Source organism: Arabidopsis lyrata (assembly GCF_000004255.2).
Source record: "Arabidopsis lyrata subsp. lyrata unplaced genomic scaffold ARALYscaffold_1, whole genome shotgun sequence".
Lineage (NCBI taxonomy): Eukaryota > Viridiplantae > Streptophyta > Magnoliopsida > Brassicales > Brassicaceae > Arabidopsis > Arabidopsis lyrata.
Genome location: NW_003302555.1, coordinates 1,488,994 through 1,501,345, shown reverse-complemented (window position 1 = coordinate 1,501,345; position 12,352 = coordinate 1,488,994). Strand labels below are relative to the sequence as shown.

General features: G+C 37.5%; 3 protein-coding genes and 1 pseudogene across 3 annotated transcripts; 3 read left to right on the top strand and 1 right to left on the bottom strand.

Moving 5' to 3' along the window:
• The first annotated feature begins 278 nt into the window (after positions 1 to 278).
• LOC9328287 lies at positions 279 to 1,628 on the top strand (annotated as a pseudogene).
• A 1,271-nt stretch (positions 1,629 to 2,899) lies between these two features.
• LOC9325577 lies at positions 2,900 to 6,679 on the top strand. The gene is made up of 13 exons (XM_021013490.1): positions 2,900 to 2,981; positions 3,283 to 3,540; positions 3,616 to 3,780; positions 3,870 to 4,000; positions 4,090 to 4,140; positions 4,236 to 4,587; positions 4,664 to 4,828; positions 4,918 to 5,048; positions 5,191 to 5,476; positions 5,563 to 5,727; positions 5,823 to 5,959; positions 6,072 to 6,119; positions 6,295 to 6,679. The coding sequence occupies exons 2-13, from the start codon at positions 3,294 to 3,296 to the stop codon at positions 6,445 to 6,447; spliced, it is 2,031 nt and encodes a 676-aa protein (XP_020869149.1). The 5' UTR covers positions 2,900 to 2,981; positions 3,283 to 3,293; the 3' UTR covers positions 6,448 to 6,679.
• A 468-nt stretch (positions 6,680 to 7,147) lies between these two features.
• LOC9328285 lies at positions 7,148 to 9,439 on the bottom strand. The gene has a single exon (XM_002889466.2). It carries the CDS (start codon positions 8,946 to 8,948, stop codon positions 7,215 to 7,217), a length of 1,734 nt encoding a protein of 577 aa, XP_002889512.1. The 5' UTR covers positions 8,949 to 9,439; the 3' UTR covers positions 7,148 to 7,214.
• An 838-nt stretch (positions 9,440 to 10,277) lies between these two features.
• On the top strand, positions 10,278 to 12,231 carry LOC9325576. Its single transcript, XM_021012394.1, has 5 exons — positions 10,278 to 11,043; positions 11,134 to 11,306; positions 11,381 to 11,489; positions 11,720 to 11,874; positions 11,953 to 12,231. The coding sequence occupies exons 1-5, from the start codon at positions 10,591 to 10,593 to the stop codon at positions 11,999 to 12,001; spliced, it is 939 nt and encodes a 312-aa protein (XP_020868053.1). The 5' UTR covers positions 10,278 to 10,590; the 3' UTR covers positions 12,002 to 12,231.
• Positions 12,232 to 12,352: the final 121 nt, after the last annotated feature.

Genomic DNA, 12,352 nt, shown 5'->3' with positions numbered 1-12,352 from the left:
AATCTAATTTAAAAGAATTTTTTTTATGGGCTTTAATTTTGCTTAGGGCACCCAAATTTACCGGGCCGGCATTGTGTACCATCATTATTACCATACCAAGTGTCAAGCTTCCATTTGTTGAGCAGCTACCACGATCCATTACATGGGTCTTCACCAAAAGGCATGTGTTATATATTTTTGTTTCGTGCTAGTTTCAAAATATTAATCATATACAATAGTAATCACTCATAGTGCATATATATATATATATACATACATGTCTTTAACATTGCAGTAGCCAGCTGATGGCTGAAAATGATTCTGTGATTGGTAAGAGACAAATCTATTATGTAAATGGCGAGGCACTAGAATTGAGCACCGAAGAAGATGAAGAAGATGAAGAAGAAGGTGAGGAATAAACCAAGAAAGATAAATGTGAAATATGTAGACCGGTTTATATGGTTAGCTTTTGTGTTACATATGTTGTTGGTTATTAATTTGTAGTCCATATTTATTAAACTGGTCAAGAAAAAGAAGAAAAAAAAAACTGGTCAAGAAACTTTCAGGACGGTTGGGCAGGATTATGGTTTGGATGATCTATCTGGTCGTGCAGCGTGCTCACGCCAAGTTCCTCGGAGTGGATATTTCCGATATATTGGTAACAATCGAATCAAATCTCTTCATACATATCGATCAATAATCTTCCGACTTATTTTTGTTGTTTTTTGTCGTGAGAAATTAATGTTTTGAATTTTCAAATCTATGCAGGAAAGATTCAATGAGCTTAAGCTTAAGAATGATGGAACAGTTGGTGAGGCTTCTGATTTCACATCCAAGATAATAACTACTGCTTTTCAGAATTTTGCTGATAGACGTCATTGCCGTCGTTGCTTGGTAAGTTGAAATTATTATTATTACTTTTTTTTTTTTTCAAATTTAGCCAAAAAAAAAGGAAAAGATTATACATTTTTTTATTTTGATTTTAATAATTCATTTTTACAGATATTTGATTGTCATATGCATGAGAAGTATGAGCCAACCGTAAGCTTAAATTTATTTAAATAATTCTTTTGTTTCACAAGCTGTATATATAAAGCTTAATAAGTGGTTAACTTAATTAGATTGCTTTGGCTTTTCAGAGCGAAGACAAATCTAGTTTGTTTGAGGATGAAGATAGACAACCATGCACTGAGCATTGTTACCTCAAGGTCTCTCTATCTCTCTCTCTCGCAATATTTGTTTATTTATTATTTACGTTTATTAATAAATGGTTTAATATTTAATAGGTGAGGAGTGTGACAGAAGCTGATCATGCGGTGGATAATGATAACTTTATATATATCAAACAAGAATGTGGTCTCAGATCCAAACTCAACCATGTGGACGCCTGTGGAGAAGGATCTTTACTTGAAAGGAGTTGAAATCTTTAGGAGAAACAGGTAAAAAAAATTAAAAATAGGTTTCATGCATGAATATATATACTTACCACTGTATTCCTTGATTATGCCTGTTCGCACTTGTGTTATTGCAATAAACATACTTCAGGGGATTAAGACGTGCCTAGAGGTTTACAATTACATGTGTGAACATGATCAACGTACTGTGTCATTAGACCTTAACAAACCTAGAGAAAAACACAAGCAGGTAAAATGAACTATGTCGTAATTCTCATGACATATATGTTAAGAACACATTATTCAAGTTTCATATATATATATATATATATATATATATATATATTGATGGTCTCATTACAGGTTAACAAAAAAGTATCTCGAAAAAGTAGTAGGTCAGTCCGCAAAAAATCCAGACTTGGAAAATATGCTCGTTATCCGCCTGCTTTAAAGAAAACAACGAATGGAGAAGCTCAGTTTTATAAGCACTACACACCATGCACTTGCGCATCAAAATGTGGAGATCAATCCCCTTGTTTAACTAATGAAAATTGTTGCGAGAAATATTGCGGGTATGTCATTTAAAAAAAAACGTTTTTGAGGTCTAATCCATAAGTTTTTTTTTTTTTTTTGTTAAAGGTTTTCTTATATAAATAAAGAAAAGTATACAAAGAAGCAACATATAACCATTACAAGCAAAAATAAAAAGAAAACTAAAAACTAGAAATAAGAGGACGACGGATCCAAACAAAGGAAGTTTGAATAAAGGAAGGAGAAACGGTGCCTAATCTTTGTGGCAGCTTTAAGGAATCCAGCATTGTAGAATTGAGATTCCACGTTTGAAACCTAGATGAAGCATTGCGCTACACTTATTTTCCAGGGTGAAAATAATGTGCCTTGCTACTTGAACCGTCTAATCCATAAGTTTTTAATTTGAATATAAGTTTGTATTTTTTGTCAACCAGTCAGCAAGACCTAACTGCTACGCCAAGGTACCAAGCCATTATACTTTATCTTGAACATATACTAACATTAAACAAACAAAAAAATAATAATACTTATGTTCACAAATGAATATACGTCCATAAGTCTCGATTTTGGTGGGTGTCATTAGATATTTTTGTTGATGTAAATTTTTCGATTTGATCATCTGGGTTTGAATTGAATCTATGGAATTCTGAAGTTTTGCTTTTGTTCAGAGGATGAAAAGAGAAATGAACATAAAGATATTAGGAATTTTTAAAGAAGAACAAATGAATGACAAGAGAAAGAGTCCAACTTTAAAAGGTGCTCGAAAGTTATGAGGGTACATGGTCGTTATAAAGTATATTTTTTACGTTTATTGTTGTTACCGAAATACAATATACTGAGATAGTAATATTTTTAAGAGATTTTAGTTTACATCAAAAAAACTTAAATAGGATTTGGTTGCAAGGCCGATTCATATAAACAAGAGGCCCATGAAAACGAAGCCCATTCTAAAACCCTATCTAGCCCCCAATGTAAATATTATATATACGGGACGATATCCATATTTTTCTTCAATCAGGAATTTCGAAACCATAGGCGTCGTAGTCGATTCTCCGGCCAAGCCTGCTTATCTCTCAGGTAAAATTCATCGGAAACTCTCTAAACACTGCTTTTCTGATGATGTTTGATTTCCGTTCTCTGAATAGTACTTCTCTTGAAAGCTTTAGATCCCTTGTTTTGCTTCTTTTTAGCGTATTTAATCGTTTAGATCTTTTGGTTGATTCTTGAGCTAAGCCTGTACATCTGATTCTGTTCTTTCCTAGATGTGATCTCTGGGTTAGCGTATTTTTTTTCCATTTTATCCAACTGTTCTAGATTACTGCAATTTTCTTTCCTAGTTTTGAAAATTTGATTTCTTTTGGTTTGGTTTGGTTTTTAGCATCTTGAACGATGAAGAAGCCTACGAACAAGCAGGCTAAGGCTTTAACATTGGTCTTTTGGGACATCATTAGCTCTCCGGTCCCAGATGGTTGTGACCCTCGTGTGGTCCGTCCGAGTATTAAACGGCTTTTGGAGAAGGAAGGCTACTGTGGTCCTCTCACCGTCACTGCTGTTGGCAAACTAGCGGACGTCCATCCTGACACCCTGAGAGCACTCTATTCCAGTGGAATCCATCTTATCATCTCCCCCTTCGGCGGTTAGATATCTTCTCGATAAAGTGATCTAGAGAGAGAGAGAGAGAGTCTCATGTCTTTTTTTCTTTCTCAAACAGGTTTCTATGACATTGACCGTTTAATTAAGATGGATACACCCTCTAATATTATGGTCATATCCAATGAGACAGCCAGCCCTGGTTTATTTAAGTTTCTAAAATCGACTGGCTACAACCCTCTCATGCCGTTTCCATATGGTTCCCTTGACACCTTAATTATGCAAGGTGTGTGTGTGTCCTCTCGAATGTAACAAGCAACAAATGAATCTGTTGCTGATCAAAACTGCCTACTTCTTTTCTTTTTTCCCCCACAGATTCACTGGTACTTGAGGACGAAACAGAGGATTCTGCCTTGTGGCATTGCTCTGTATGCTGCCTTGATCCTCCTGCCCACGGCTTTGAAAATTTCATCACACATCTATCAACGGGAGATCATAAAGTGATGGTAATTAATCAAGTGCTTGTTTCTCACTTCTACCTGTTTTTTTTTTTTTGCCTTTGTTTTGACTTGTCCATGTTCATTTTATGTTCCAGCTGAGTGAACCTAGGAATACTGTGCCTCGTCCGCCAGTTGATCTCTCCAGGGTACCAAAATCATGTTTTCAGCTTCTTAATTTTTACTTTGTTTGCCCACCATTCTTCAAATCCTCTTACCACAAGCTTCACTTTCTCGTTTATAGTTGCATGTGACTGCTTATCTGATGGAGAGCGATATGATGAGTCGCGATCAGCCGTGGACGGACGAGCGGCCTCCACTTCCTACAGATTTATCAACAAGACTCGCTAAATTGAAAGACTTGGAGGCTGTAAAGTACGAGGGTGAGTCGTTTGTCTATTGGGACATCAAGTTGTGTCCGCTTCCCCCCTACTGTGATGCTAGTCTGGTCGGTCCGCGCATCAAACTCTTCCTGAAGAATGAAGGCTTCTCTGGTCCTCTCACCATCATTGCCATTGGCGTACTAACCGACGTCCCTATTGACATCCTGCAAAAAGTCTATTCTAGTGGCATTGCACTTCGTATCGTCCCCAACTGTTAGTATCTTCTCATCCTTGGGCCATTTTCCTTGATGATTAGCATGTTTCTCAAGTCTTTTACTTTCTGAAACAGGTCCTTCAGCCATCCGGAGCCTCATTGGTAATTGGGTTTTTAGAAATGGACCTCGACGTAATATAATGGTCATATCCAAGGACGAATTCTTCACTAATCATTGTGGCGTGCTACATTCGTCACAATATTGCAACTTTAAGCTGTTTGATTCTCTTCCTATGGCAGGTGTGTCTTTGTCCTCTCTTACAGTGTTTGTTGAAATAACCAGAGTAAATCTTCTGTTGTTCAACTCCCTACTCTTTTTTTTTCCTCAGACTCTGGAGAGTGCAGAAAAAAGTGTGTATCTCCCTTCTGGTTTTGCTCAGTATGCAACTTCCGTAATTTTCCTTGCCAAGACATTGATAGTTTCACAAACCACCTCTTTGGTAAATACCATCAACGAAAGGTAATCAGGCATCCTAGCCAAACTAGACGGGACTTATTGTTCATTTCGTAACAATTCTTTTCAGAGTCAAACAACTAGTTTTGTTTGCCTAAAATTTGACCTTAAGTTGTCTTATTTTTTTAACTGGATGTGTTCCAAGCAGTTGTTTGACCTGTTGAGAAGTGGAGATGGCTTGGATGCACCAGTACGTGAGCCTCTTGAGGAAAACCTAAAGGCTGTAACAGCGGTCTACTGGGATATCAAGACGCGCCCGGTTCCACCTGGCTGTGATCCTCATCGTGTCGGTCCGTGTATTAAACGGTTTTTGGAGAATAAAGGCTACTCTGGTCCTCTCACCATCACTGCCATGGGCGCACTAGAAGACGTCCCTAATGACATCCTGAGAGGAATCTATTCCAGTGGAATCTCTCTTAATTGTATCCCCTACGGTTAGGATCTTTTTATCATTGTGCCTTTTCTCAGTAGTGGATGTTGTTGAATACAGAGTCTCAAGTCTTTAGTTTTTCTGAAACAGGGTTTTCAATCTCTCTGGAACGTCATATTGATGAGTTCATGGATTGGAATCCACCTCCAGGTAATATAATGGTGATATCCGCTTCTAATGGTGTTCGCCGGCTACTACAGTCGAAGGGATACAACATTGTTGAGCCGGTTCCATGTGAGAGCTTTTTTCTGGCAGGTGTGTATTTGTCCCCTCTCTCTCTCTCAGTTTTGTTGAAATGATAATGAACAGCACTACTACTGGCTATGCTGCTGTTTTATTTTTTTCCACAGATTCAGAGGCACTTGAGGATGATAAGTGCAGTGAAACGATTGAATACTTGCACTTGTATTGCTGGGTATGCTGCCGTTATGTTGACAACTTAAAAAATTTCACCACTCATCTTGCTAGTAACCGACATCAACGCAAGGTAATCAAAGCATCCTAGGCAAACCGGACGGATTTGTTGTGATTAATACATTTTGTCATTTTTTGCCTTATTTTTAACCCCCTTCCTCCCTCTGCATTTGTTTTTTAAGCAGTTATTGCACTGGTCCCGGTCATGCCCACTCCTTCCCATTTTGACAAAGGCAAGTTATAAAATCTGATAACCTTTGAGATTTCTAGTATTAAGGATTCTGTAAAGTCCAAGGGTGAGTCGTTTGTCTATTGGGACATCAAGTTCTGTCCAGTTCCCCCAGTAAGATGTCAAGAATGACATTTAAGGCATATGACATATAACTGCTTTTTGTATCACATTGGCAGGAGACTGATAGCGTCAAGGAAATTGCCGCCGAAGAAGCGCCAGAGGTGATGGCTTCGAGTGGTAGAACCGCTTGTGTCGGAGATGAAGAAGAATGTTGGAGAATAATGTTGGAGAAGAATCTTGGAGAAGCTTTAAGCGAGAAGTTATTTTGACGAAATTATTACAAAGAAAAACCTTGCATGGCCTTTTTTTCTTGAGATTTTTAAGGATTGTGCCATGGTCTGCTCTTTTGTTTTTTCTCAGTGACATTAAAAAAAACTTGTCCTCTCATCATTGTCTGTTTCAAGAAACATGTCAGAATTTCTGTCTTAAAAGTTCCAATGCTTGGGGCAGCCATGACAACACACAAGAAAGAATGCAAATAAAGAGAAGATACATGATAAATTTGTTCTAATTGATGCTCTAATTGATGGATTTGATAAAAATAAAATCAATACTGAGTGAAAATATAGAAAATAAATAATGTATCATGTATGAATTAAATATGTATACGTTAAAGCATAGTTAGATTGCAGAATTTTTATTTTTATTTTAGTTTTAGAATAATGTTTTATATTTTTTTTTCCTACCTTCTTTCTTCTTTTATTGTAATCACCATATTCTTATACATTCTCTTTTTTTTTTGGTTGAACACAACTCACTCTCTTACATTCAATCACTGTTTTACTTCTTTTTATACCTTTCACTGTTTTCTAATTTTAGCATATGAGCTTCTTTTCTATTAAACAATGTAAAATAAGAAGAACATTTTGTAATTAAAAAAAAAAAGGAAAAAGACCAGAAGAACACAAAAATAAATGATTTCAACACAACATTAATAAATGAAATTTTGTTTACTATTTATTTGATTTATTCATCCACCCCAAAAAAAAAATTGTCCAAAAAAATAAAGTTAATATAAAAATCAATAAAATAAAGATCACACAAAGCTCAAATCATCAGCGGAATATGTGCGTTGCACACGTCCGGCCCCACCTTTCTTGGTAGATCCTTGAGAGGCCATTTGACCACCACCACCACCGCATACGAAACTGCATTCCACGCCGCAAATCTTACTAAAACACGAGAAAAGTCCATTACCTCCATCTGTGTGACGGCGGTTATGCTTTTTTGCCGTCGGAGTTTTCCGTCTTGAACTCATTCCTCCCCCGGCAGTTGCGGCGGGAACACTTGCACCATCGTAATTGCTGCTACTTATGTGGCTTGATCCTATGTCGTATAATGGTGGAAGCTCTGTTCGCCATCTCTCGAGTTTTGAACGCAATCCTTCGATGCTAGATTCATCGATGCTCCATTCGCTGAGTATTGAACTTTCTGTTTCGTGCGATCTATCTTTTGCCAATTTGTCAGCCACTTCAGATGGCGATGGACCTAACTCCGATTCAGTTAGGATTCGTCTTCCAGCTAAATTCCTCACTGGTGTACCAAAATCGTGATGAGTTCTCATCGGTGTAGCCATATAGTTTGAACGGATCGGGGTAGATCCGACGATGTTTGATCTCCTCGGAGTCGAACCAACCATGTTGGACCGCATTGGTGACATTGCGATGATGTTGGATCTCATAGGAGTAGATGCGATGATGTTCGATCTCAACGGTGTTCCATGCCTCGATAAGTATGGTGAAGCTCGGCCACGATCGTAATCTTTCACTGATCTTTGTTTCTCGTACATTGTCTTCTTTCTTGGTGTCTTACGTGATTGATGATACGAGTTATACGGCATAACATCGTGCCTCTCTTTTCTCTGCATCACCACATGGGGTTTCTCCATTGGCGACGAATCTATGAGATCTGAATCAATCGAATTGTATCGTTGCCTTGGAACCTTAGGGTTTTTACTAGGAGGTATGTACTCATTCATTTTTTTCTCATCAGAATCCGTCGTGGTGGGTAGAGTTTCAGAGTCACTGCTTACTAATGCACTCGCCGGTTTTCTGTTAGCTAAACGACTTCGTTCAGCTCTACTAAGAAGATCTGAAACAACCATAGAACTTGAATCGCTCTTCGTACGACGGAGCTCAGGTCTTGAGATTACGGATTGGTATTGTCGAGAAGACGGAGATTGTGGATTCTTTGAGCTGCCTTTGTTGCTATTTAAATGCAAATGTTGTAGATGATGATCTTCTTCTCCGAGCAAATCTCTATATCCCACAGCAGATGAATCCATATGCGTATAAAGCGGCATACTCCGCATAGAACCATCAATTAATCCAACACCAATGTTCAAAATCCCTTGAGGTCGACCAGAAGTACGACGAACCTGAAGTGCGACAAATCTCATTCCTGGAGGTGGGGTGCGACGATATTCATTGTTGCTGGTTCTGTATCCTGGACGACGATTAGGGGGAATGAGATTGCTGATGAGGACGCGAACTGTTCCTACATGAACATCTCGGAACCAATGCAAGGCGTAAATTTCAATAACCACAGCTGAAGTATCGGCGTAGAGAAATTCTTCGTTGACTCTGAATACGAATTTGTCGTTCCATGTTGGGTTCGTTCCACCATTATAGTCGACACGGGTGGTAAGTTTACGCTCGGAATGAACCCAAGCGACAGCATAAGTCTTTGTTTTGCGAGCGACAGGAGCCAAGTCCTGAGCTGAGATTATGTTCAGCTCTAGCAACTGAAATGATGGGAACAACATCGACATTGTGGATCAATATATTGATTTTACATTAAAAAAATTTCTTGGATTGGAGGGATTGGAGAATTGCGAGAGGGAGAATGAGATCTCTCTCGCAATTCTCAATTCACAATTCTGAAAAGTGGGTGATGAATGAAAAAGAGGATTGTTTGATTGGTGGTGACAAATTCCGAAAGAGCGGAAGAAAGGTAATAATAACCATTTTGCTAAATTTGGTTTTGTGTATGTGAGAAAAACAACGAGTTTATTAGGAGTAGTGTGTTGTTCTTCAGCAGAAATTTACTATTTTAGGAGACATTCGTGAGGATCAAGTTGGCGTTGGCGAAGAACTCATTCCAATTTCACCTCAAGTATGTGTCTTTTTTATTACTGAATTGTTGTCTGGTTTTGCTGAAATAAGGTGATAAATCATTGATTTTTTCAATATCATTAACATTTAGACTTTTTGGGTTTGAGTTTAAGCAAGTAAAACTTGTTAGTTCTGTCTTAAAATAGTTTATGATCTTTTATAATTACAATACGTTTTTTATTTGTCTTCTCAATATATAACATCTAGCCTCCGGAAACATTTTCTTAATTTGCTTGTTCAAATAAATTGCTAGAATGGAATTTCAAAACCAAACCATAGTCCAAAATGAACTAAACTAAACTGATTTTTTTTTGTGTGGCTTTGCCTCTGCCTTAAGACCATACAGAGTGGTGTATGTTTTGGTGGGGTGTGAGTATTATTAAAAAGGAAAATAATAGAATAGTATAACACATGGGTGTGAGATAACACTTGGGTGTGAGTATTATTTTAATGTTTTATGTTTCATCTATCTCTTTCTCTCTCCTCTCTCTTTCTCCACTAACCAAATATCTCTCTCTTAAAAAATTATAATAAATGTATTGTTAACACACACCCACCCACATGCACAATTGTGGGTGCTCTAAGAACATGTTACACATCCTTGTCACATTTATTATGGGCATCTTTTTATTTGTATGGACCAATTAATTTGACAATTTGTCCTCTTTTTCTATTATTGACTTGCCCAGTCTAGACTCAAAAACCTCAGTTCATGTGGACCTTATTGTCCGCCCAAAGGAAAGGTCAAACTCATGTGGATATCCCTTCTTTCTTTATTTTATTCACGAGACGCACAAATTTTTGTTCCTTCGAAATCTATACCCAAACTAATTTTTGGAGTATGTAAGTACATAAATACTTGATCGAAATTGAAATGTTGATATACGTTAAAATAACTGTATGTTATTTAATACCTTTCGTTAATATCCAAGTATAAAACCGAGACTAATTGATGATTTCTTGAATGAAAGAACAGTCTAGTTCTGCTTCGGAGTGATGGGTCAAATAGATAAAAAAATAAAGTTAAGGAAAAATTGTAAACAAGATAATACTATAAGGGTCATTTGCAGAGGTTTTGGCGTTTTGCGTTTCCCAGGAAATCTAACAGAACCCCACTTATCTTGTTTCTCTAACCGGATCGGTCACCTAAGAACCTCAAAATCATTCTTCGTTCGGTCGTTGTCTTGGGGTCCTCCGAATCAAAACCCACAAATAACACTCGAGGAATCTGTGAACGACGACCCTATTGAACCTAAAGTTGAAGACTTTGAACGGATTTAGAAAGAAAAACACAAAAAGATGCTGAAGAGCGAGGCATCTCTCTCGAGTTACTGCGATTCCGGAGATGGGTTCAAATCCGAAGATCCGTTGACTGGAATCGAGGAGAATTTGGAGAGAACCGTTACGATTGGTGATTCTATTGACGGCGGCGGGTTCAGTTTTGCGAAACACAAGGAAGAAGATAGTAGTGAAGGTGAGAGAGGTGTTTTGGATAGAGATTATGAAGAGGTTATTAAGAAGCTAGGGATTGGTAAGAGAGATGAACAAGGTTTTGAGATTGAAAGACCACCAAGTCCTCCTATGCATTTAGCTGCAGGGTTAGGTATTGATAAGTTTGATTTGTATGGTAATGAGACGAAATTCGACTTACCGGGTTTCGATGATGAGAATTGTGGTGATTACTACAAAGGAATGCTCGAGGAGTATCCATTGCATCCTTTGCTTCTCAAAAACTATGCCAAGTTCTTGGAGGTATTGAAATCATTATGTTGTGTAATGACTCTGTTTTGAAGTACCTAGTTGCTATTAATGTCTAAGTTTTGTTTGTTAATCTGAGAACAGTATAAAGGAGATCTTACTGGAGCAGAAGAGTATTATCATAAGTGTACTGTAGTGGAGCCTTGTGATGGAGTAGCTTTAGCAAACTATGGTAGATTAGTAATGAAGCTTCACCAAGATGAAGCTAAAGCCATGAGCTACTTTGAACGTGCAGTTCAAGCTTCTCCTGAGGATAGGTTTGTTGGAACAATTTTGGTTATACCACCATTGGTTGTTATTCTGTGGTAATAATATGTTCTTTTCTTTTCAGCAATGTTCTTGGAGCATATGCTAGTTTCCTCTGGGAGATAAACGTGGATGATGACGATGAGGATGATGATGATGATGAGTCTTCTGGGAAAGGAAAAGAAGAATTTGAGGTGGGTTTTGTTTCGTAGCTCTATAGATTATATGGTTTTCAGTCTGCGGATCAATGACTAGAATTTTCACCTGTTATGTTCCATCTCACATTGAATCTTGTAGACATCTTAGCTCATAGTAGACATTTACTTGCAAATAAATTAAAGTTTGTATCCTGCCTGGTGTTGTTGTGCATTGGATTTTAAATTTATGTCCATAACGTTGGGTTTTGTTTTTGTACCCGAAAAAGCCTGATGCAGTGGAGAAAAGCAACTCGAGCTTGTCCAAGACAGAAGATGGAGAAACGCTATGCAGATACGCGAAAGCGTTCTGGAGTATAAATAATGATCACGAGAAGGCCTTGTTCTACTTTGAGAAGGCCGTTGAAGCCTCTCCAAATGACAGGTTTAACTTACAAAACCTTCTTTTTGTTTTCACAATTGAAAACTGAAATGTGATCATTAGCTTCTGTGTTTTTGCCAGCATTATCCTTGGAGAGTATGCTCGGTTTTTATGGGAAATAGAAGAATGATCATCAAGAAGAAAAAGAAGATGTCTATAGCTGAGGTAAACTATAAGCTTCAGAAGCTCTTCATGAAAAAAGCTCTTATTGTATTAGCTCTAAAGCTTCATCCATGTCCGTTATGTGTTGTGATATTATGACAGAATACGTTTTTTTTTATGTCTCTCGCAGAATAAACCTTAATTTTCCAACTATGTAATATATATGCTTAATGATTCACTCGGACCCACGTTATCTCACAGAGTTTAGTAGGAATTTTGCACTTATATACTTAATGAAATAGAGACTATATTATACTACTTATCAATTTCCTTCTTATGGGTAGACCGTATTTATTGAAAGGATCAAAGCATTAGTAAA

Coding starts and splice junctions, on each gene's coding strand:
- LOC9325576 (XM_021012394.1), top strand. CDS start 10,591: ATGCTGAAGAGCGAGGCATCTCTCTCGAGTTACTGCGATTCCGGAGAT. Junction 11,044..11,133: donor ACTATGCCAAGTTCTTGGAG/GTATTGAAATCA, acceptor ATCTGAGAACAG/TATAAAGGAGATCTTACTGG. Junction 11,490..11,719: donor AAGGAAAAGAAGAATTTGAG/GTGGGTTTTGTT, acceptor TACCCGAAAAAG/CCTGATGCAGTGGAGAAAAG.
- LOC9328285 (XM_002889466.2), bottom strand. CDS start 8,948: ATGTCGATGTTGTTCCCATCATTTCAGTTGCTAGAGCTGAACATAATC.
- LOC9325577 (XM_021013490.1), top strand. CDS start 3,294: ATGAAGAAGCCTACGAACAAGCAGGCTAAGGCTTTAACATTGGTCTTT. Junction 3,541..3,615: donor TATCATCTCCCCCTTCGGCG/GTTAGATATCTT, acceptor TTTCTCAAACAG/GTTTCTATGACATTGACCGT. Junction 5,477..5,562: donor TCTTAATTGTATCCCCTACG/GTTAGGATCTTT, acceptor TTTCTGAAACAG/GGTTTTCAATCTCTCTGGAA.